The 25,000-nt window shown below is 47.8% G+C and overlaps 1 protein-coding gene across 14 annotated transcripts in view; it reads left to right on the top strand.

Annotated features, from left to right (window-relative positions):
- Nucleotides 1-1,341: 1,341 nt before the first annotated feature.
- Nucleotides 1,342-25,000, top strand: part of aplp2 (amyloid beta (A4) precursor-like protein 2) — a 141,250-nt gene continuing 117,591 nt past the window's right edge. For all 14 annotated transcript variants that reach the window (XM_036961453.1, XM_036961452.1, XM_036961448.1 and 11 more), the window contains exon 1: nt 1,342-1,674. In XM_036961453.1, coding sequence (XP_036817348.1) covers nt 1,603-1,674 — 72 coding nt within the window. In that variant the 5' untranslated portion in view covers nt 1,342-1,602. The remainder of the gene's footprint in view (nt 1,675-25,000) is intronic.

Raw genomic sequence — 25,000 nt, 5'->3', positions numbered from 1 at the left:
ACATCCAACACCATGGGCCAGAAAAGGGTGAATACATTGGACAATCCAGCAGGACTTTTAGTCGCGTACAAAAAAAACTGGAAACTCGGAAATCTCAGACTTCAGTGATTTCAAGACAACAGGGAACTCTGACTGGGAAATCTCAGACTTCAGTGATTTCAAGACAACAGGGAACTCTGACTGGGAAATCTCAGACTTCAGTGATTTCAAGACAACAGGGAACTCTGACTGGGAAAATGTGTTCTGAACTCAGAATTCCAAGTCGGGAACTCGGGCCACTTTCTAGAGTTCCGACCTGAAGATCACTGACCGTCATGATTCAACCTTGTTTTCTCCGAGTTTCCAGTTGTTTTGAAGGCGCCATATATCCAGAGAATGCCAGACTTTGATGACAAGTGAGCACAGCACAACAAACAGAAAATGTATTGAATGCTGCTGCATGAATGATGTAATATGCCAGGGAGATATGTATACTGTAGCTAAGTAAGTAATACTAAGTGTATGTTGTGTAGTAAGCTGTTAGTAGCCCATGTGCCTCACCCTAACAATTTGGCCCCTTTCCCCCCTCATAAATTAGCCTACTGTTTTGCCATGTAGCCTATAGCTTGCTTTAGAGAAATGTAATCATCAAATATTGTAAGGGCTTTCATTGTCTGCTTATATGTCCCCTTCATTTATCCCACGGTTCTGACTTGGTGTACAGGGAGAATACTGTAAGAACGGCCCGTGTTCTGAATTCTGTGTCTGTACATTTCAAAAGTGCTGAACAAATAGTTACATGGATTACCTCCGTCTTAGCTCATTAATGTCTTAATCAAAATTATGCCTCTTATCCGCTCATTGTCCCCTTATGCCATAGTTTGTATCTCAATTGTCAGTAGAAACCACATTTGTTTAAGCAAGTCAGCCATGTTTTTTTTAAAGGCAGTAAATGAGGCTGAATGAACTGTTTCCCTGCCAGACAAGGCTCCGCTGATAGCCAAGGTGAAGTGGTGTTAACAGTATTAACGATTCACTCCATGGTGTTGAAAAGAAAGCTCTGCTGTTGGATCAGCTTTATGTAGGCCCTAACCGTTTGTGTGCACCGTTTGTCACCGTTATAGTGCAATTCATGTATTGTTTGGTGTTGTGTTGAGGCTCTGCTGGGATGCATCTAAAACGTGCCCCCCCCCCCACACACACACACCAAAATGTACATGCTAAAATCGCCATTGTATGTAACAATACAAAATCCTTTAGGCCCATATCAACAGCCGTATCATATGTACATAAAGCCTAATCTAATGACTTCACATCCGGTAGGACTCTCGCCAGACGCCTGGCGGCGCACTGTGTTCTATAACGTTAGACCGGGGGGGGAATCTGGAGAAAGAGAGAAGAGGCAGGACGAACACTCCCTCCCTCCCTATCCCACTCATTAGTGTGCTACATTTCGCTGACGATCTCGGGGCAAACAAGCGGCGCAGGACTAGTTTCGCTCATCAGAAGAGATTTATATATCATTCCGGGACATTTTTTCGTCTCATTGTTAATCGTGGAATTGATCCTGTCGACTTTAAGAGGACAATTTGACTGTGATATCGGCGCAGATCAGTTTAGAAGATGGTTCGAGTCTCCGCAATATCGGTCCTTATTTTGGGCATCGTAGTTCCAGGGTTGGCCGGCTATATTGAGGTAGGAATGTAGTCCGGAATCGGACACGCATTGTATTTCTGTTGTTTTTCTTGTTTAACTTGGAATCACGGAGGGGGAAGCTCACGGGATTACTGCGTACTCCCCTGTAACCCATACGCTGCCTATATGTTTAACTACAGACTCCAGCCTCTTATGGCTTTGTAACGTTCTGCGTTTCTGCTACATTCTCCTACCATTTTGTATTATGAGGCTGATACGTTGTATTATTAGGCTGATACATTAACATATCCGATTTTCTTGTCATTTATCTTGTCAATAATTCGCACTGTGGCTATTCGACATGGACTGTTTTTTTTTTTTTTTTAATGTATTTTTATTTATAGGAAGCTTGTTACAATGTACTGAATCAATCGTCCTTGTATCGCCAGTGTGTCGCTTTTTAAAATCGCTTGTGTATCGCCTACTGTGTTAATTGTGGTAATGTGCGCCAGCACTGTTAAAGCCAATTCATGCTTACTCTGGCAATGTTTGCTGGAGGCTCCGTACAGAGGGTGTGACGCAATTGCGGAGGCTTACAGAGGCCAAATCGAGCTACATACCGCATAGCTGTGCGCCTCCCAAATGTTGTAACAATGTGGAGGGCTCAGTAGCAGTGGCGTGTATTCATGGATGCCAATGGGAGCCAGGCTTCCCCAAAAAAAATTACCAAGAAAAAAACCCCCACACAAAATAATTTAATATTTTGTCTCTGTGTTTTCATAAATGTGCTTCAAATCCCAAGAGGCTTAATGTGTCTTGAATGCAAGGGAGGCCAGTGAGCATATAGCCTCCCACGATTAAAATATAAATAGTGAATAGTCCTGGCACACCAAAAAAAGTATCAAGGGGAAGCCAGTTGGAATTTGGCTTCAGACCAATCAAATCACAAGCCAAATGTCATTATTGACAGAAAATAACCTTTGTTGCATCTCATTGTGTCGTTGCCCTCCGGTGGCTAGCTAGATAAAATCGTCCCTTTTCCTAAGTTAGCCATGGATGGAGATAGGTATGTGCACATACCAATGATTTTATTAGGGCTATTCTGATTCAACCATAAATGTTTTCATTGTGTCCCTGGCCTGAGAGAATTGAAATGCAATATGTAGCTAGATGTAGTATGCTAATGTTAACTAGCTGGCCTGGAAGTTAGGCTAGCGAGCGAACATTTTAGCCAGGTAGCCTAGAACAACAACAAACTAACTGTGTACAACACGTTTAGGCAACATGAAAGAGGAGGATGGCATTTCTCTACAAGTAGGGTGAGTCAACATGTTTCTTTCTACACAGACACACAACCAGCCATGTCATATTTAACGTTGATTGGACAAAATGGGTTTTTGGCATCTAAGTTGTCCTGTATTAAGACTAAGCCGAGGTGATTTAGATGTTGAAGTGGTGCTGTAACAAGGAGCTCCTGTTTTCTCCGTGGTTATAAATCATTAGCAGTCTGAAAATGTGGGGAACATTAACTTGCGAAACCACCCTGTAGGTCATATAACTGTTTTGTTAAATGCTTTGTGGACTCCACCGGACAGAGGTTGCTCTCTGGTTTTGTGATGAAACGAAGGTTGAATTGATTCTGCCACTGTGTCTTCTTATTGTCTCTGTCTTTTAGGTCTGTATGTCACGGTGTCGAGGCATATCAACCAACGGGTTACAGAGTAAACAACACAAGTATCACAAGACTGGTTGTACTATAGCTTTTAATTATATCGGTTGGTTTCCCTGGTGATTTTTTTATTTATTATTTTTTTTACCCACGCATTGCTACTGCTCTGTATAGCTCCGCATTGACATGATTGGTAGGTGACGGTGGGAGATCTTGTATAAACACAAACTCACTTCCTTGACAACTTCCTTGACAACTTCCTTGACAACAGCTCTGCTCCTGCTCCACGATGGAAAGTATGAGGTCTTCCTTCTGCAGAGGCCGTAACACAGTAAACGCAGTATGGCCACTGCAAATAACGGATTGACCATGCAGCGCCTTTTTTAAAGGAAATTTATGCTTGATCTGGGTTTTGATGAGGCTATCAGAACAAGTTCACAAAAAAAAAATCAACATCTTTATGATACCTTGTGAAGGGATTTCAATGAGTTTGAACTGTTGGATTGTGATCTGGGAGGTATTGGGGATGGATGCGGTCAATGGAAGGCAGACCGTGGGGGATAGAAGAAGGACGCCAGATTGGATTCGACAAATCTGATCTGACAAACTGGATTTAAAAAATATAAAATAATCTGTCATGATTGATGTTTTGTAACAGGCCCACAATGTGGTTACTAAAATCCGATTTGGATATATTTGGCTGTTTTTCTCTGCATAACATTTTAGAAGTTGTCCCCATTTTTAGGTTTAGAAAAAGTAAATGCTAAATGCTAACTTTTGTTCGTATACACTGTTAGCATAGTTAGCATAGAGAAGTCGTTGGTGGTAGTCAAAGTAGTTTTTTTTAACAGTAATGCAGTTGATTTGATGACGGTGACCTGAACATTTTATTAGAGTTGACATCCATACGGCATTATACTCTGATTTTAACCTCAACATAGTGTGGAATACATATAAACAGCCTAAATGCTAATTTTGCTGGGGTGGAATTGGGGAGGTTTGGGATGGAGCTGCAGGTGGGAAAATGGTGCATTTTAATAAAACTAACTAATTGTTTACTTCGTGCCATCTTGGCTGAGCTCCGATGTCAAACACCAGGAAACGGACGCCAACATCTCAGAAAATGTATTTTTTTCATTCAGCCAGTTGCTTGTAATGAGCTGGATGGCTTTAGAGACTAGCCCGTTATCACTACGCGTGGTACGGTGCAGACCAATTGCGTCTAAACCGCTGCCCGACGCAAAAGAAGTATGAACTCTCTGACCTTTACGGAAATACTGTACGCTCACTGCAGATGTCGGATTGGCCATGCAGATCCTTTTAGAATGTGGTTCGGAGATGAAATGAAAGGCGACTTTATAGCCATGGTTTGTGTTTGATCGGGCAATGTGATCCGGAGGCTCCATACTGAGGGTGTGACGCCATTCTGGGGGCTTGCGGATGCCAAATCAATTATCAATTACGTTAGGTAACGTCATTACGTTACGTTATTGCCGTGCGCCTCCCACTTTTTTTTTTTAACGCAGAGTGCTCCGTATAGCTCTGCGTTGACATGATTGGTTGACGGTAGGTGAGGGTGGTACATCCTGTATAAACACAAACTCTCTCTTTCTTGACAACAGCTTTGCTCCACCAAGCGCAAGCAGTATGAATGCCCTGAGGCCGCATCGCAGTAAACATTGTACGGCCAATGCAGATGCCAGGTATGCCCATAAGTTGGCTTTAAGACACGAAGGAGCCAGCGAGAGAGCAATGGCTCAGAAAAATGTACCTCAGTCCAGGGATGAGTCTTGCGTTGTACTCCATAATAGCTGCTGTGGTAGTGTGTTGCTACTGCTAGCTAGAATGAGGACGAAAACGGCAGTTTACCTTAAACTAGCAGTCGGGCAATCTTCTCAGTGTAACAGTTGGGGAAATGGGACAGTTTGGAGTACAACCTATTTGTCATTACTGGATTGAGGTACATTTTCCGAGCCATAGCTCTCTCGCTAAAATACACAGGAAAGCCCGTCTGACCCTAGTGCAGCTGTAAGCAGGGGGTCCTATCTGCCTATCTGCCGGCTAAGCCAGGGTCAGAGTGGGACTGGCCTGGACCCAACATGCTTCTAGAGTCTTCCTGTCAATATAACAACACAATGATCATTCATTTGATCTCAGACCTCATCGACCATCATGTGTTTTCTCACAAGGAGAAAAAGCAGGGAATCAAGAACCGCCTGGTTTTGAGAGTCTGGTACTATACATGTTTTACAGGTTACTGCCAGATATAAAGGAAACACTTGAGTAAATGAGGAATATGAAGTATATTGAAACCGGATGCTTCCACATCGGTGTTGTTCCAGAGTTAATGAAGTAATTAATATCCCAACATGAATAATAATGCTGGACAGGCCATTATTATTATTATTTAGGCTACCGTGGCTGGCTAGGATGACAACATCCACAGGGAACGAGTGGTCACTGAGTGGTTTGATGAGTATGAAAACGATGCGAACACTATTGACATGGGCCGTCTCCGTCAGCAGATTTCAACGCAATTGCACACTTGTGGGAGATTGTGTGTTTCGGCGCCTGAGACAGCGTTTTGTCACCACCGTCCTCCATCATCATCATCAAAACGCCAAATAATGGAAAGTGGAAGAATGGTGTCACATCCCTCCAATTTAAATTCCAGAATCATGGTGGCCTGACGACCTATTAAAACACTTGTTGGTGTACCGTTCTTAGTTTGGCTGTTACCTGTAAAACAATCCTTTTTTACAATGACATTAAGCCAATTCACTCTGGAAAGAAATCATGCTTTTATATTGGCCTACCTTGTAGTTGTATTTTTCTGGAGTAGGTCTAGCTAGCCAGAGACTGTACAGAATGGGAATCTACCTTTATTTTTCTAGAGTAGGTCTAGCTAGCCAGAGACTGTACAGAATGAGAATCTACCTTTATTTTTCTAGAGTAGGTCTAGCTAGCCAGAGACTGTACAGAATGAGAATCTACCTTGTATCTTTCTGGAGTAGGTCTAGCTAGCCAGAGACTGTACAGAATGGGAACCATGTACTGATCAGAAGAGAAACATTTCACCTGTCTGGACTCGTGCTGCATTGGACAGAAGAACAGATGACCTTCTGGTTCTGCTCCAAGTTATGGTGTGTGTGTGATGCTATTGTTCCTTACAGACAAAGGTGTGTCTGTGTGTTATATCAGTGTGCTATATCACGCTTGGGTTGTGATGAGATAAAGATGTATTGAATTCTCAGAGCAAAGTCAACAAGCCAGGCGCTATACGACTGACTGAGCCAGCTATGCACGACATGCTGCTGGTGCTACACTGGGAAGGCTTTGGGTATCACAGGGCCAGGCTTGGGAAGGCTTTGGGTATCACAGGGCCAGGCTTGGGAAGGCTTTGGGGGTCACAGGGCCAGGCTTGGGAAGGCTTTGGGGGTCACAGGGCCAGGTTTGGGAAGGCTTTGGGGGTCACAGGGCCAGGCTTGGGAAGGCTTTGGGGGTCACAGGGCCAGGCTTGGGAAGGCTTTGGGGGTCACAGGGCCAGGCTTGGGAAGGCTTTGGGGGTCACAGGGCCAGGCTTGGGAAGGCTTTGGGGGTCACAGGGCCAGGCTTGGGAAGGCTTTGGGTATCACAGGGCCAGGCTTGGGAAGGCTTTGGGCGTCACAGGGCCAGGCTTGGGAAGGCTTTGGTTATCACAGGGCCAGGCTTGGGAAGGCTTTGGGTATCACAGGGCCAGGCTTGGGAAGGCTTTGGGGGTCACAGGGCCAGGCTTGGGAAGGCTTTGGGTATCACAGGGCCAGGCTTGGGAAGGCTTTGGGCGTCACAGGGCCAGGCTTGGGAAGGCTTTGGTTATCACAGGGCCAGGCTTGGGAAGGCTTTGGGTATCACAGGGCCAGGCTTGGGAAGGCTTTGGGGGTCACAGGGCCAGGCTTGGGAAGGCTTTGGGGGTCACAGGGCCAGGCTTGGGAAGGCTTTGGGGGTCACAGGGCCAGGCTTGGGAAGGCTTTGGGGGTCACAGGGCCAGGCTTGGGAAGGCTTTGGGGGTCACAGGGCCAGGCTTGGGAAGGCTTTGGGTATCACAGGGCCAGGCTTGGGAAGGCTTTGGGTATCACAGGGCCAGGCTTGGGAAGGCTTTGGGCGTCACAGGGCCAGGCTTGGGAAGGCTTTGGGTGTCACAGGGCCAGGCTTGGGAAGGCTTTGGGTATCACAGGGCCAGGCTTGGGAAGGCTTTGGGTATCACAGGGCCAGGCTTGGGAAGGCTTTGGGTATCACAGGGCCAGGCTTGGGAAGCCTTTGGGTATCACAGGGCCAGGCTTGGGAAGGCTTTGGGTATCACAGGGCCAGGCTTGGGAAGGCTTTGGGGGGTCACAGGGCCAGGCTTGGGAAGGCTTTGGGTGTCACAAGGCCAGGCTTGGGAAGCAAGTGGACTGCTATTGGGAATTATTGCTAATTATTTAACCAAAAAATCTATACTGCTGCACTCTGGGTAATAAGCCTATCCATTTGAATGGTTATGAATGAATATCTTTTAAAAAATTTTATTGGACATAAAGGCTGGTCAATATTTAGTATTCTGTTCCTTTTTTTTAATGGAATAGTGATTGTGGTATGGTCTTCTGATCCTCTGATCTTTTAGAGGGCCCCGTGCTGGACTAATCATTTATGTTGATTTGGTGATAAGCATACATCAAGTTTCCCCGTGGGGCTTTTTTTGGAAGGGAAACTGTGAAGTCAGCGGCATCTGTTTAACTTTCTGTTGTAAAAGACTCCATGTGTCTGCTTGCTGTTTTTCATGACATCACGTAGCTGTCCTTCAGGGACACGGCCTAAAATACACGACTTCATATGGACAGAACATGAGATTTTGTAGCGTAGGCTACCGAATCTATGAAATGAAACTCGTTCATGCGGAAATATTTGGATCTGGTGAAAGGGAGACATTTTGGTAATTTCAATTAAAACATATACTCTTTCACATGACAATAGAAATGTAACATTTTTTTTTTTATTAAAAAAAAAATTTAGTGACACAAAGTGCAGATAGATTGTTTAGTCCCCCCCCCCCCCCCCCCCCCCCCCCAGCATCCGTAATGATCTAGACTGGGGCGTAATGATCTAGACTGGGGCGTAATGATCTAGACTGAGGCGTAATGATCTAGACTGGGGCGTAATGATCTAGACTGGGGCGTAATGATCTAGACTGGGGCGTAATGATCTAGACTGGGGCGTAATGATCTAGACTGGGGCGTAATGATCTAGACTGGGGCGTAATGATCTAGACTGGTTTTACCCTGCTGGTAATTTCTCTGTACTTTCTTTGTTCCTCTTTCACTTCCATTGCCAGTCAGAGTCAGTCTGTTCCTCTTTAGTTACAGAAACACTGTGACTCCTCCACTTCTGTTACATTGTGCATTCCAGATGTCACCCTACGGGGGCCACGGGTCAACAGTAGTGCCCTATCGGGGGCCACGGGTCAACAGTAGTGCCCTATCGGGGGCCACGGGTCAACAGTAGTGCCCTACGGGGGCCACGGGTCAACAGTAGTGCCCTACGGGGGCCACGGGTCAACAGTAGTGCCCTACGGGGGCCACGGGTCAACAGTAGTGCCCTACGGGGGCCACGGGTCAACAGTAGTGCCCTACGGGGGCCACGGGTCAACAGTAGTGCCCTATGGGGGCCACGGGTCAACAGTAGTGCCCTATATAGAGTTTAGGATACCATTTGAGATGCTGTCATTCATTGTCTCCTGGAATAAGGAGGTCAGCCATTTTTATAAATCTGCTTCTGCGTCTATCAGGAGAGTTGCAGCGCTCACATTGGATTAATGCAACGCAGAATAGCTGACATTTTAAAAATGTTTAATCCCGTTCGGCCCCTCTGCCCCCGCGAGGGGGAGTCGGCCCCCTCTGCCCCCGCGTGGGGGAGTCGGGCCCCCTCTGCCCCCGCGTGGGGGAGTCGGGCCCCCTCTGCCCCCGCGTGGGGGAGTCGGGCCCCCTCTGCCCCCGCGAGGGGGAGTCGGGACCCCTCTGCCCCCGCGAGGGGGAGTCGGGACCCCTCTGCCCCCGCGAGGGGACAATGGGAGCCACAGTCACAACCGCAGTGCCAGGGACCTCTAAATAACTCAGGCCTAGGCTTAGCAATAAGAGACATTATGTCTGTAGTTGAAGCACAACACAGGTAGCATGTTTTTGTACTTTTAAAAATCAAATGTATATTTGTATATGCACAGGTTACATCGTAGTGGACACAGTACAATGCTTACTTGCAAGCTATTTTTGTATTTAGTAAAAGGCCCAGAAATAGCATGTTGCTATCCTGTCAATAGACCTGTAGTAGGAAACATGTTGACATTACCGTCTCAGGTTCAGGTTTCTAGTCCGACAGCCTTCGTGGTGTTTGGATACAGAGTTCATTATAAATCCCAGTCATTCAAATCAAATGAAATCACATGTTTTATTTGTCACGTGTTGAATACAACAGGTGTAGTAGACCTCACAGTGAAATGCTGAATACAACAGGTGTAGTAGACCTCACAGTGAAATGCTGAATACAACAGGTGTAGTAGACCTTACAGTGAAATGCTGATTACAACAGGTGTAGTAGACCTTACAGTGAAATGCTGAATACAACAGGTGTAGTAGACCTCACAGTGAAATGCTGAATACAACAGGTGTAGTAGACCTTACAGTGAAATGCTGAATACAACAGGTGTAGTAGACCTTACAGTGAAATGATGAATACAACAGGTGTAGTAGACCTCACAGTGAAATGCTGAATACAACAGGTGTAGTAGACCTCACAGTGAAATGCTGAATACAACAGGTGTAGTAGACCTCACAGTGAAATGCTGAATACAACAGGTGTAGTAGACCTCACAGTGAAATGCTGAATACAACAGGTGTAGTAGACCTCACAGTGAAATGCTGAATACAACAGGTGTAGTAGACCTTACAGTGAAATGCTGAATACAACAGGTGTAGTAGACCTTACAGTGAAATGCTGAATACAACAGGTGTAGTAGACCTCACAGTGAAATGCTGAATACAACAGGTGTAGTAGACCTCACAGTGAAATGCTGAATACAACAGGTGTAGTAGACCTCACAGTGAAATGCTGAATACAACAGGTGTAGGTAGACCTTACAGTGAAATGATGAATACAACAGGTGTAGTAGACCTCACAGTGAAATGCTGAATACAACAGGTGTAGTAGACCTCACAGTGAAATGCTGAATACAACAGGTGTAGTAGACCTCACAGTGAAATGCTGAATACAACAGGTGTAGGTAGACCTTACAGTGAAATGATGAATACAACAGGTGTAGTAGACCTCACAGTGAAATGCTGAATACAACAGGTGTAGTAGACCTTACAGTGAAATGCTGAATACAACAGGTGTAGTAGACCTCACAGTGAAATGCTGAATACAACAGGTGTAGTAGACCTCACAGTGAAATGCTGAATACAACAGGTGTAGTAGACCTCACAGTGAAATGCTGAATACAACAGGTGTAGGTAGACCTCACAGTGAAATGATGAATACAACAGGTGTAGTAGACCTTACAGTGAAATGCTGAATACAACAGGTGTAGTCGACCTCACAGTGAAATGCTGAATACAACAGGTGTAGGTAGACCTTACAGTGAAATGCTGAATACAACAGGTGTAGTAGACCTCACAGTGAAATGCTGAATACAACAGGTGTAGTAGACCTCACAGTGAAATGCTGAATACAACAGGTGTAGTAGACCTCACAGTGAAATGCTGAATACAACAGGTGTAGTAGACCTCACAGTGAAATGCTGAATACAACAGGTGTAGGTAGACCTCACAGTGAAATGCTGAATACAACAGGTGTAGTAGACCTCACAGTGAAATGCTGAATACAACAGGTGTAGTAGACCTCACAGTGAAATGCTGAATACAACAGGTGTAGTAGACCTCACAGTGAAATGCTGAATACAACAGGTGTAGTAGACCTCACAGTGAAATGCTGAATACAACAGGTGTAGTAGACCTCACAGTGAAATGCTGAATACAACAGGTGTAGTAGACCTCACAGTGAAATGCTGAATACAACAGGTGTAGTAGACCTCACAGTGAAATGCTGAATACAACAGGTGTAGTAGACCTCACAGTGAAATGCTGAATACAACAGGTGTAGTAGACCTCACAGTGAAATGCTGAATACAACAGGTGTAGTAGACCTCACAGTGAAATGCTGAATACAACAGGTTGTAGACCTCACAGTGAAATGCTGAATACAACAGGTGTAGTAGACCTTACAGTGAAATGCTGAATACAACAGGTGTAGTAGACCTCACAGTGAAATGCTGAATACAACAGGTTGTAGACCTCACAGTGAAATGCTGAATACAACAGGTGTAGTAGACCTTACAGTGAAATGCTGAATACAACAGGTGTAGTAGACCTCACAGTGAAATGCTGAATACAACAGGTGTAGGTAGACCTCACAGTGAAATGCTGAATACAACAGGTGTAGTAGACCTTACAGTGAAATGCTGAATACAACAGGTGTAGTAGACCTCACAGTGAAATGCTGAATACAACAGGTGTAGTAGACCTTACAGTGAAATGCTGAATACAACAGGTGTAGTAGACCTCACAGTGAAATGCTGAATACAACAGGTGTAGTAGACCTCACAGTGAAATGCTGAATACAACAGGTGTAGTAGACCTTACAGTGAAATGCTGAATACAACAGGTGTAGTAGACCTTACAGTGAAATGCTGAATACAACAGGTGTAGTAGACCTTACAGTGAAATGCTGAATAAAACAGGTGTAGTAGACCTTACAGTGAAATGCTGAATACAACAGGTGTAGTAGACCTTACAGTGAAATGCTGAATACAACAGGTGTAGTAGACCTTACAGTGAAATGCTGAATACAACAGGTGTAGTAGACCTTACAGTGAAATGCTGAATACAACAGGTGTAGTAGACCTCACAGTGAAATGCTGAATACAACAGGTGTAGTAGACCTTACCGTGAAATACTGAATACAACAGGTGTAGTAGACCTTACAGTGAAATGCTGAATACAACAGGTGTAGTAGACCTTACAGTGAAATGCTGAATACAACAGGTGTAGTAGACCTTACAGTGAAATGCTGAATACAACAGGTGTAGTAGACCTTACAGTGAAATGCTGAATACAACAGGTGTAGTAGACCTTACAGTGAAATGCTGAATACAACAGGTGTAGTAGACCTTACAGTGAAATGCTGAATACAACAGGTGTAGTAGACCTTACAGTGAAATGCTGAATACAACAGGTGTAGTAGACCTTACAGTGAAATGCTGAATACAACAGGTGTAGTAGACCTTACAGTGAAATGCTGAATACAACAGGTGTAGGTAGACCTCACAGTGAAATGCTGAATACAACAGGTGTAGTAGACCTCACAGTGAAATGCTGAATACAACAGGTGTAGGTAGACCTCACAGTGAAATGCTGAATACAACAGGTGTAGTAGACCTTACAGTGAAATGATGAATACAACAGGTGTAGTAGACCTTACAGTGAAATGCTGAATACAACAGGTGTAGTAGACCTTACAGTGAAATGCTGAATACAACAGGTGTAGTAGACCTTACAGTGAAATGCTGAATACAACAGGTGTAGTAGACCTCACAGTGAAATGCTGAATACAACAGGTGTAGTAGACCTTACAGTGAAATGCTGAATACAACAGGTGTAGTAGACCTTACAGTGAAATGCTGAATACAACAGGTGTAGTAGACCTCACAGTGAAATGCTGAATACAACAGGTGTAGTAGACCTCACAGTGAAATGCTGAATACAACAGGTGTAGTAGACCTCACAGTGAAATGCTGAATACAACAGGTGTAGTAGACCTTACAGTGAAATGCTGAATACAACAGGTGTAGTAGACCTCACAGTGAAATGCTGAATACAACAGGTGTAGTAGACCTTACAGTGAAATGCTGAATACAACAGGTGTAGTAGACCTCACAGTGAAATGCTGAATACAACAGGTGTAGTAGACCTCACAGTGAAATGCTGAATACAACAGGTGTAGTAGACCTCACAGTGAAATGCTGAATACAACAGGTGTAGTAGACCTCACAGTGAAATGCTGAATACAACAGGTGTAGTAGACCTCACAGTGAAATGCTGAATACAACAGGTGTAGTAGACCTTACTGTGAAATGCTGAATACAACAGGTGTAGTAGACCTTACAGTGAAATGCTGAATACAACAGGTGTAGTAGACCTCACAGTGAAATGCTGAATACAACAGGTGTAGTAGACCTCACAGTGAAATGCTGAATACAACAGGTGTAGTGGACCTCACAGTGAAATGCTGAATACAACAGGTGTAGTAGACCTCACAGTGAAATGCTGAATACAACAGGTGTAGTAGACCTTACAGTAAAATGCTGAATACAACAGGTGTAGTAGACCTCACAGTGAAATGCTGAATACAACAGGTGTAGTAGACCTCACAGTGAAATGCTGAATACAACAGGTGTAGTAGACCTTACAGTGAAATGCTGAATACAACAGGTGTAGTAGACCTCACAGTGAAATGCTGAATACAACAGATGTAGTAGACCTCACAGTGAAATGCTGAATACAACAGGTGTAGTAGACCTCACAGTGAAATGCTGAATACAACAGGTGTAGTAGACCTCACAGTGAAATGCTGAATACAACAGGTGTAGTAGACCTCACAGTGAAATGCTGAATACAACAGGTGTAGTAGACCTTACAGTGAAATGCTGAATACAACAGGTGTAGTAGACCTCACAGTGAAATGCTGAATACAACAGATGTAGTAGACCTCACAGTGAAATGCTGAATACAACAGGTGTAGTAGACCTCACAGTGAAATGCTGAATACAACAGGTGTAGTAGACCTCACAGTGAAATGCTGAATACAACAGGTGTAGTAGACCTTACAGTGAAATGCTGAATACAACAGGTGAAAACTAAATTAAACTACTACACCTGTTGTATTCAGCATTTCACTGTGAGGTCTACTACACCTGTTGTATTCGGCGCATGTGACCTAAAGACATTTTGATTTGAGTAGCATTCTCATGTAGGTGTTCCTTTTGTCCAGGTAGGAAAGGGCACTGTAATGGAGATTGCATCATCTGTGGACCTGTTGGGGAGGTATGCAAATTGTCCCTTGGGTTTCTGGGATGGTGGTGTTGAGCCATAATTAGCCATATCATGGGTACAGATGTGAGTGCTACGGGTCGGTAGTCATTTAGGCAGGTTACCTTGGTGGTCTTGGGCACAGAGACTATGGTGGTCTGCATGAAACATGTTGGTATTACAGACTCGGACAGGGAGAGGTTGAAAATGTCGTAGTGAAGACACTTGCCAGTTGGTCAGCGCATGCTCAGAGTGCACATCCTGGTAATCAGTCTGGCCTTGTGAATGTTGACCTGTTTAAAGGTCTTACTCTCATCGGCTACAGCTAGCGCGATCACACAATCGTCTGGGATAGCTCGAAGCAAGCATAGCTGTAATTTAGCTCGTCTGGTAGGCTCGTGTCACTGGGCAGCTCTCGGCTGTACTTCCCTTTGTAGTCTGTAATAGTTTGCAAGCCCTGCCACATCCGACGAGCGTCAGAGCCGGTGTAGTGTGATTCGATCTTAGTCCTGTATTGAGGCTTTGCCTGTTTGATGGTTCGGAGGGCGTTTTATTTAATAAGTGTCCGGGTCAGAGTCCTGCTCCTTGAAATCGGCAGCTCTACCCTTTTAGCTCAGTGGAGCTGTTGCCCGTAGTCCATGGCTTCTGGTTGTGATATGTACGTACGGTTGCTGTGGGGACGACGTCATCGATGCACTTATTGATAAAGCCAGTGACTGATGTGGTGTTACTCCTCAATGCCATCGGAAGAATCCCGGAACATGTCCCAGTCTGTGAAAGAAAAACTGTCCTGTATCTCAGCATCTGCGTCATCTGACCACTTCCCTATTGAGCGAGTCACTGGTATTTCCTGCTTTAGTATTAGCTTGTAAGCAGGAATCAGGAGGATTTGAATTATGGTCAGATTTGCCAAATGGAGGGCGAGGGAGAGCTTTGTACTTGTCTCTGTGTGGACTAAAGAATGTTGAGTTTTTTTTTTTTCCTTCTCCATCTCCTTGCAGTACATGTAACATGCTGGTAGAAATTAGGTTAAACTGATTTGTTTCCCTGTGTCTAAGTCCCCACTAGGAGCGCCGCCTCTGGGTGAGCATTTTATTGTTTGCTGGTGGCCTTAAACAGTCTTATGGTATTACAGTCTTAGTGCCAGCATCAGTTTGTGGTGGTAAATAGACAGCTACCACTTGCTTCCATTTTGAGTTGTGTGACCTTGGCCTGTCAGTGTGTTTTCTGTTTACCAAAATGCTTTACCAAAATCAGAATTTGAAGCCTGAGGGAGGAGCAGGGAGGAGGGAGGAGGAAGCAGGGAGGAGGAAGCAGGGAGGAGGGAGGAGGAAGCAGGGAGGAGGGAGCTTGTTCAATCAGTGTAATGGAAAACAGGCCTCAGTCTTCATACTGTAAACAAAAACAGGGTAGCCTTTCCATTTTTTCTTTGCCTTGGAAATATATCGTTACAGCCCTGGGAACATGTCGTCACAGCCCTGGGAACATGTCGCCACAGCCCTGGGAACATGTCGCCACAGCCCTGGGAACATGTCGCCACAGCCCTGGGAACATGTCGCCACAGCCCTGGGAACATGTCGCCACAGCCCTGGGAACATGTCGCCACAGCCCTGGGAACATGTCGCCACAGCCCTGGGAACATGTCGCCACAGCCCTGGGAACATATCTTCTGGTGTGTTGTAGCTCTGGTCTTCTCCTTATCAAGGTGTGTGTGTGTGTGTGTGTGTGTGTGTGTGTGTGTGTGTCCCAGTTGGCAGCAGAGTACATTGTAGGGCTTAATGAGGTCTCTCTGTGTCCTGCTAACGACCTGATGGTCTGGGAGAGACACTGTCGGTGCCATATAGAGGTGAGAGGCTGGACAGAGATGTGGAGGGAGAGACCGAGGGAGATGGAGACAGATGCAGGGTGGCTGGACAGACAGGGGGAAGATGGATGGCGGTAGAGAGAGACAGGATAGATGGGAGTGATGCACTACCCTATGGACCCTGGTCAGAAGTAGTGCATTATATAGGGAATAGGGTCCCTTTTGGGATGTAGGTTTATTCTGCTGGAATAGAACACTAAGTCACTAAGAATCTGTCCTGAGGCTGGGGAGGTTTCTGATTGGATTAGAGCTGAGGCCGGGGCGGTTTCTGAGTTGGATTAGAACTGAGGCTGGGGAGGTTTCTGATTGGATTAGAACTGAGGCTGGGGAGGTTTCTGATTGGATTAGAACTGAGGCTGGGGAGGTTTCTGATTGGATTAGAACTGAGGCTGGGGAGGTTTCTGATTGGATTAGAACTGAGGCTGGGGAGGTTTCTGATTGGATTAGAACTGAGGCTGGGGAGGTTTCTGATTGGATTAGAACTGAGGCTGGGGAGGTTTCTGATTGGATTAGAACTGAGGCTGGGGAGGTTTCTGATTGGATTAGAACTGAGGCTGGGGAGGTTTCTGATTGGATTAGAACTGAGGCTGGGGAGGTTTCTGATTGGATTAGAACTGAGGCTGGGGAGGTTTCTGATTGGATTAGAACTGAGGCTGGGGAGGTTTCTGATTGGATTAGAACTGAGGCTGGGGAGGTTTCTGATTGGATTAGAACTGAGGCTGGGGAGGTTTCTGATTGGATTAGAACTGAAGCTGGGGAGGTTTCTGATTGGATTAGAACTGAGGCTGGGGAGGTTTCTGATTGGATTAGAACTGAGGCTGGGGAGGTTTCTGATTGGATTAGAACTGAGGCTGGGGAGGTTTCTGATTGGATTAGAACTGAAGCTGGGGAGGTTTCTGATTGGATTAGAACTGAGGCTGGGGAGGTTTCTGATTGGATTAGAACTGAGGCTGGGGAGGTTTCTGATTGGATTAGAACTGTGCTGGGGAGGTTTCTGGTTGGATTAGAACTGTGCTGGGGAGGTTTCTGGTTGGATTAGAACTGAGGCTGGGGAGGTTTCTGATTGGATTAGAACTGTGCTGGGGAGGTTTCTGATTGGATTAGAACTGTGCTGGGGAGGTTTCTGGTTGGATTAGAACTGTGCTGGGGAGGCAGGGGCTGCTTTTCACATACGCACATATTTCCACACTCCCCGCTAGTGCAAACATGCATCAGAACAGTAACCGCGTCATCGCTCTCAGAGACATGTAAGGGTGTGTCACAGCACAGAACCGACTGATACTGTATGTTAATAGGTTCTGTTCTAACTAACCAAACCATTCAGAGAGAGGTGTGTGTGTGTGTCTGTCTGTCTGTGTCTGTCTGACTGACTGTCTGTCTGTCTCGTAATCCTGTACAGTTCAACTCATCACAAATGTTGTCTCTTCTCAGTGAGATGAGGTAATGGGGTGAAGGGAAGAGGAATGAGAGTTGAAGTTGATGCACTCTTGACTGAACTGTATGTAGCCTAGGCCTCCACCTTGAGCTGCACAACAAGAAGCTCCCTCCCCCACTGTAAAGTTCTGTTGCCCCGTCAGCCCCACTGTAATGTTCTGTTGCCCCGTCAGGCCCACTGTCATGTTCTGTTGCCCCGTCAGGCCCACTGTAATGTTGCCCCGTCAGGCCCACTGTAATGTTCTGTTGCCCCGTCAGGCCCACTGTAATGTTCTGTTGCCCCGTCAGGCCCACTGTAATGTTGCCCCGTCAGGCCCACTGTAATGTTCTGTTGCCCCGTCAGGTCCACTGTAATGTTCTGTTGCCCCGTCAGGCCCACTGTAATGTTGCCCCGTCAGGCCCACTGTAATGTTCTGTTGCCCCGTCAGGTCCACTGTAATGTTCTGTTGCCCCGTCAGGTCCACTGTAATGTTGCCCCGTCAGGTCCACTGTAATGTTGCCCCGTCAGGTCCACTGTAATGTTCTGTTGTCCCGTCAGGTCCACTGTAATGTTCTGTTGCCCCGTCAGGTCCACTGTAATGTTCTGTTGCCCCGTCAGGTCCACTAATGTTCTGTTGCCCCGTCAGGTCCACTAATGTTCTGTTGCCCCGTCAGGCCCACTGTAATGTTCTGTTGCCCCGTCAGGTCCACTGTAATATTCTGTTGCCCCGTCAGGTCCACTGTAATATTCTGTTGCCCCGTCAGGCCCACTGTAATGTTCTGTTGCCCCGTCAGGTCCACTGTAATATTCTGTTGCCCCGTCAGGTCCACTGTAATGTTCTGTTGCCCCGTCAGGTCCACTGTAATGTTGCCCCGTCAGGTCCACTGTAATATTCTGTTGCCCCGTCAGGCCCACTATAATTTTCTGTGCTATAACAGTCTGGAGGCTCAGTGGCTGTGAAATGAGACTAACTATAGCAGGATTGGTTGGTCCTAATTTAACAAGAGCAGGATTGTTGGTGTGGGAATTCCTTTGTTGGTTTGAGGTGCTCAGGAATGCACAACCCGAAGTGCTCCCTTTCTCCCTCCCTGCAGGGTATAGTTACACTGAGGTCATGTCCTCCGTATATCTGCCTCATCCTGGTGTTTAGAGGTGGGGTCTGTTTGTTTTTGGAACCGGTATTACACATTGTAAGACTGGTGTAGCAAAATTCGGTAAAAATGATCTTACTATCCTTCCCCTCTAACTGAATAAATCCCCGTCGTTAACCCTCTCGCTCTCTCTCCCCCATCCCACCTCGCCTGTCTACTGCCCCCCATCCCACCTCGACTGTCTCCTCCCCCCCGTCTCAACTCGCCTGTCTCTCTCTCTAACACAGTCTGCTCCGTACCTTTCTGCTCTGCTCCGTACCTTTCTGCTCTGCTCCGTACCGCTCTGCTCTGCTCCACACCGCTCTGCTCTGCTCCACACCGCTCTGCTCTGCTCTGCTCCACACCGCTCTGTTCTGCTCCACACCGCTCTGCTCTGCTCCACACCGCTCTGCTCCACACCGCTCTGCTCTGCTCCACACCGCTCTGCTCCACACTGCTCTGCTCTGCTCCGTACCGCTCTGCTCTGCTCTGCTCCGTACCGCTCTGTTCTGCTCTACACCGCTCTGCTCTGCTCCACACCGCTCTGCTCTGCTCTGCTCCGTACCGCTCTGCTCTGCTCTGCTCCGTACCGCTCTGCTCTGCTCTGCTCCACACCGCTCTGCTCTGCTCCACACCGCTCTGTTCTGCTCCACACCGCTCTGCTCCACACCGCTCTGCTCCACACCGCTCTGCTCTGCTCTGCTCCGTACCGCTCTGCTCTGCTCCACACCGCTCTGTTCTGCTCCACACCGCTCTGCTCCACACCGCTCTGCTCCACACCGCTCTGCTCCACACCGCTCTGCTCCACACCGCTCTGCTCCACACCACTCTGTTCTGCTCTGCTCCACACCGCTCTGTTCTGCTCTGCTCCACACCACTCTGTTCTGCTCTGCTCCACACCGCTCTGTTCTGCTCTGCTCCACACCACTCTGCTCTGCTCCACACCACTCTGTTCTGCTCCACACCACTCTGCTCTGCTCCACACCACTCTGTTCTGCTCTGCTCCACACCGCTCTGTTCTGCTCTGCTCCACACCACTCTGCTCTGCTCCACACCGCTCTGCTCTGCTCTGCTCCACACCGCTCTGCTCTGCTCTGCTCCACACCGCTCTGCTTTGCTCCACACCGCTCTGCTCCACACTGCTCTGCTCTGCTCCGTACCGCTCTGCTCCGGCTCCATTAAGTCAGTCCGGCTCTCTGATTGATCTATCTCTCAGAGTGCTGCTGCTGCACCAAAACAGACCTGAGAATATATGCAGAGACGAGGAATCCGAGATCTGTTTAAAGTGTGTGCTGTGCTCCGCAGGGCGTTGGTTATTGCTTTCCCTCCCTGTATTTACAGGCTTCACTGCACCAGCTAATGTAGGAGAAACGCATCATGACTGGATCAGGGCTGTTATCCCTTTTCATTGAACCCATCATTTGCTGTTCTAGCCATCTGGCCTCTCCTGGTTGAACCCATCCTCTACTGTTCTAGCCATCTGGCCTCTCCTGGTTGAACCCATCCTCTACTGTTCTAGCCATCTGGCCTCTCCTGGTTGAACCCATCCTCTACTGTTCTAGCCATCTGGCCTCTCCTGGTTGAACCCATCCTCTACTGTTCTAGCCATCTGGCCTCTCCTGGTTGAACCCATCCTTTACTGTTCTAGCCATCTGGCCTCTCCTGGTTGAACCCATCCTTTGCTGTTCTAGCCATCTGGCCTCTCCTGGTTGAACCCATCCTTTGCTGTTCAAGCCTTCTGGCCTCTCCTGGTTGAACCCATCCTTTGCTGTTCTAGCCATCTGGCCTCTCCTGGTTGACTGGATGCTCCTGTTAGACAACAGACAGACATTTTCAAACATCTCCTCGTAACAGATGGCGCACTCCTCGTCGCGGCTACATGTGGCCCGGTCCCGGAGAACATTGTCGCGGCTACATGTGGCCCGGTCCCGGAGAACCTCGTCACGGCTACCTGTGTCCCGGAGAACCTCGTCACGGCTACATGTGGCCCGGTCCCGGAGAACCTCGTCACGGCTACATGTGGCCCGGTCCCGGAGAACCTCGTCACGGCTACATGTGGCCCGGTCCCGGAGAACCTCGTCACGGCTACATGTGGCCCGGTCCCGGAGAACCTCGTCACGGCTACATGTGGCCCGGTCCCGGAGAACCTCGTCACGGCTACATGTGGCCCGGTCCCGGAGAACCTCGTCACGGCTACATGTGGCCCGGTCCCGGAGAACCTCGTCACGGCTACATGTGGCCCGGTCCCGGAGAACCTCGTCACGGCTACCTGTGGCCAGGTCCCGGAGAACCTCGTCACGGCTACCTGTGGCCCGGTCCCGGAGAATCTCGTCACGGCTACCTGTGGCCCGGTCCCGGAGAATCTCGTCACGGCCACCTGTGGCCAGGTCCCGGAGAACCTCGTCACGGCTACCTGTGGCCAGGTCCCGGAGAACCTCGTCACGGCTACCTGTGGCCTGGTCCCGGAGAATCTCGTCACGGCTACAAGCTCTGTGTTTCTGCTCTGGTTGAACAGTAGTGATTTGAGACCAGCGAAAAGGGTTTGTTTGACTTGGCTGTTATTTTCCTGGGAGCTACAATGTTATCAGTGGAGTGGGGCCCAGGCTGGGAAGGAGTGGGGCCCAGGCTGGGAAGCAGTGTGGGCCCAGACAGTGGGGCCCAGGCAGGGTAGCAGTGTGGGCCCAGGCAGGGTAGCAGTGTGGGCCCAGGCAGGGTAGCAGTGTGGGCCCAGGCTGGGTAGCAGTGTGGGCCCAGGCAGGGAAGCAGTGTGGGCCCAGGCTGGGTAGCAGTGTGGGCCCAGGCTGGGTAGCAGTGTGGGCCCAGGCTGGGTAGCAGTGTGGGCCCAGGCTGGGTAGCAGTGTGGGCCCAGGCTGGGTAGCAGTGTGGGCCCAGGCTGGGTAGCAGTGTGGGCCCAGGCTGGGTAGCAGTGTGGGCCCAGGCAGGGAAGCACTGTGGGCCCAGGCAGGGAAGCACTGTGGGCCCAGGCAGGGAAGCACTGTGGGGCCCAGGCAGGGTAGCAGTGGGGCCCAGGCAGGGTAGCAGTGGGGCCCAGGCAGGGTAGCAGTGGGGCCCAGGCAGGCTAGCAGTGTTGGTGTGCTATCTGTTCAGCTGTACTGATCAACACTGCACACTAACTTAGCTAACTGCCAGGGGAAACGCTGTGGATCGTTAGTTAACTACCTTCACTCACATCCCTTCCACCCCCGCTCTCTCTCTCTCTCTCTGTGTGAGAGTTATCTTTTCTCTCAGAGAATCAGGAGATTGAGTGGAGGGCTGTAAATGAAGGTTAGACACTATGCCACACTGAAGGAGAAGAAGGGGGAGCTAGAGAGAAAAGACATGGTGACGCAATGCACAGCAGAGGTACAAGCTCACTGTCTTTGTGTGTGTGTGCTCTCTCTCTCAGGGAGATAGAGAACACACAATCTCCCTGAGAGAGCACACAACACACAGTCCCTCACACACAATCTCCCTGAGAGAGCACACCAACTCCCTGTCCTCTCCTGACTCTCCCCTCTCTGCATTTCTCCTCCTCCGCTTCTACTGTGTGCTTGTTTTCCCAAAAAGGTTACACACAGTGGCCCTGTTACACACAGTGGCCCTGTTACACACAGTGGCCCTGTTACACACAGTGGTCCTGTTACACACAGTGGTCCTGTTACACACAGTGGCCCTGTTACACACAGTGGCCCTGTTACACACAGTGGCCCTGTTACACACAGTGGCCCTGTTACACACAGTGGCCCTGTTACACACAGTGGCCCTGGTACACAAACACAGTGGCCCTGGTACACACACACACGGTGGTCCTGGTACACACACACACACAGTGGTCCTGGTACACACACACAGTGGCCCTGTTACACACACACACGGTGGTCCTGGTACACAAACACGGCGGCCCTGTGACGCGCACGGCACTCTCATTTGTTGACTTCTGTAAACGTAAAAGCCTTGGTTTCATGCATGTTAACATTAGAAGCCTCCTCCCTAAGTTTGTTTTATTCACTGCTTTAGCACACTCTGCAAACCCGGATGTTCTAGCAGAGTCTGAATCCTGGCTTAGAAAGACCACCAAAAACCCTGAAATTTCCATCCCTAACTATAACATTTTCTGACAATATAGAACTGCCAAAGGGGGTGGAGTTAGCCTGCAGAGTTCTGTCTTACTATTCAGGTCTGTGCCCAAACAATTTGAGCTTCAACTATTAAAAATGAACTTTTCCAGAAACAAGTTTCTTACTGTTGCTACTTGCTGTAGACCACTCTCTGCCCCCAGCTGTGCTCTGGACACCGTGTGTGAATTGATTGCCCCCCATCTATCTTCAGAGCTTGTGCTGCTAGTTGACCTAAACTGGGACATGCTTAACATCCCGGCCATCCTACAATCTAAGCTTGATGCCCTCAATCTCACACAAATTATCAATGAACCTACCAGGTATAACCCCAAATCTGTAAAGACAGGCACCCTCATCATCCTAACCAACCTGCCCTCCAAATACACCTCTGCTGTTTTCAACCAGGATCTCAGCAATCACTGCCTCATTGCTTGCGTCCGTAATCTCTGCGGTCTGCGGTCAAACGACCACCCCTCATCACTGTCAAACACTCCCTAAAACACTTCACCGAGCAGGCCTTTCTAATCAACCTAGCCTGGGAGGATATTGATCTCATTCCGTCAGTAGAAGATTCCAGGTTATTCTTTAAAAGTGCTTTCCTCACTATCTTAAAATTGGAACCAGGAACAGATATAGCCTGTGGTTTACTCCAGACCTGACAGCCCTTGACCAACACAAAACCATCCTGTGGTGTACTGCATTAGTATCGAATAGCCCCCACGATATGCAACTTTTCAGGGAAGTTAGGAACCAATATACACAGGCAGTTAGGAAAGCAAATACTAGCCTTTTCTAACAGGAATTTGCATCCTGCAGCACAAACTCCAAAATTCTGGGACACTAAAGTCCATGGAGAATAAGAGTACCTCCTCCCAGCTGCCCACTGCACTGAGGCTAGGAAACACTGTCACCACTGATAAATCCACGATAATTGAGAATTTTAAGAAGCGTTTTTCTACGGCTGGCCATGCTTTCCACCTGGCTACCCCTACCCCGGTCAACAGCACTGCACCCCCCACAGCAACTCGCCCAAGCCTCCCCCATTTATCTTTCACCCAAATCCAGATAGCTGATGTTCTGAAAGAGTTGCAAAATCTGGACCCCTACAAATCACAGGACTAGACAATCTGGGCCCTTCCTTTCTAAAATTATCAGCCGAAATTGTTGCAACCCCTATTACTAGCCTGTTCAACCTCTCTTTGGTATTGTCTAAGATCCCCAAAGATTGGGAAGCTGCCACGGTCATCCCCCTCTTCAAAGGGGGAGACACTCTAGACCCAAACTGCTACAGACCTATATCCACCCTGCCCTGCCTTTCTACGGTCTTCGAAAGCCAAGTTAATAAATAGATCACTGACCATTTCAAATCCCACCGTACCTTCTCCGCTATGCAATCTGGTTTCCGAGCCGGTCACGGGTGCACCTCAGTCACGCTCAAGGTCCTAAACGTTATCATAACCGCCATCGATAAGAGACATTACTGTGCAGCCGTATTCATCGACCTGGCCAAGGCTTTCGACTCTGTCAATTACCACATTCTTATCGGCAGGCTCAACAGCCTTGGTTTGTCAACTGATTGCCTCTCCTGGTTCAGTAACTACTTCTCAGATGAAGTTCAGTGTGTCAAATCGGAGGGCTTGTTGTCAGGGCCTCTGGCAGTCTCTATGGGGGTGCCACAGGGTTCAATTCTTGGACTGACTCTCTTCTCTGTATACAACAATAATGTCGCTCTTGCTGCTGGTGATTCTCTGATCCACCTCTACGCAGACGACACCATTCTGTATACTTCTGGCCCTTCTTTGGACACTGTGTTAACAAACCTCCAGACGAGCTTCAATGCCATACAACTCTCCTTCCGTGGCCTACAACTGCTCTTAAATGCAAGTAAAACTAAATGCCTGCTCTTCAACCGATCGCTACCAGCTCCTGCCCGCCCGTCCAGCATCACTACTCAGGACAGTTCTGACTTAGAATATGTGGACAACTATAAATACCTAGGTGTCTGGCTAGACTGTAAACTCTCCTTTCAGACTCACATTAA

Source organism: Oncorhynchus mykiss, chromosome 24, assembly GCF_013265735.2.
Source record: "Oncorhynchus mykiss isolate Arlee chromosome 24, USDA_OmykA_1.1, whole genome shotgun sequence".
In the NCBI taxonomy this organism is placed as follows: domain Eukaryota; kingdom Metazoa; phylum Chordata; class Actinopteri; order Salmoniformes; family Salmonidae; genus Oncorhynchus; species Oncorhynchus mykiss.
The sequence above is the reverse complement of the archived record's forward strand: the minus strand, read 5'-3'. Positions and strand labels throughout refer to the sequence as shown.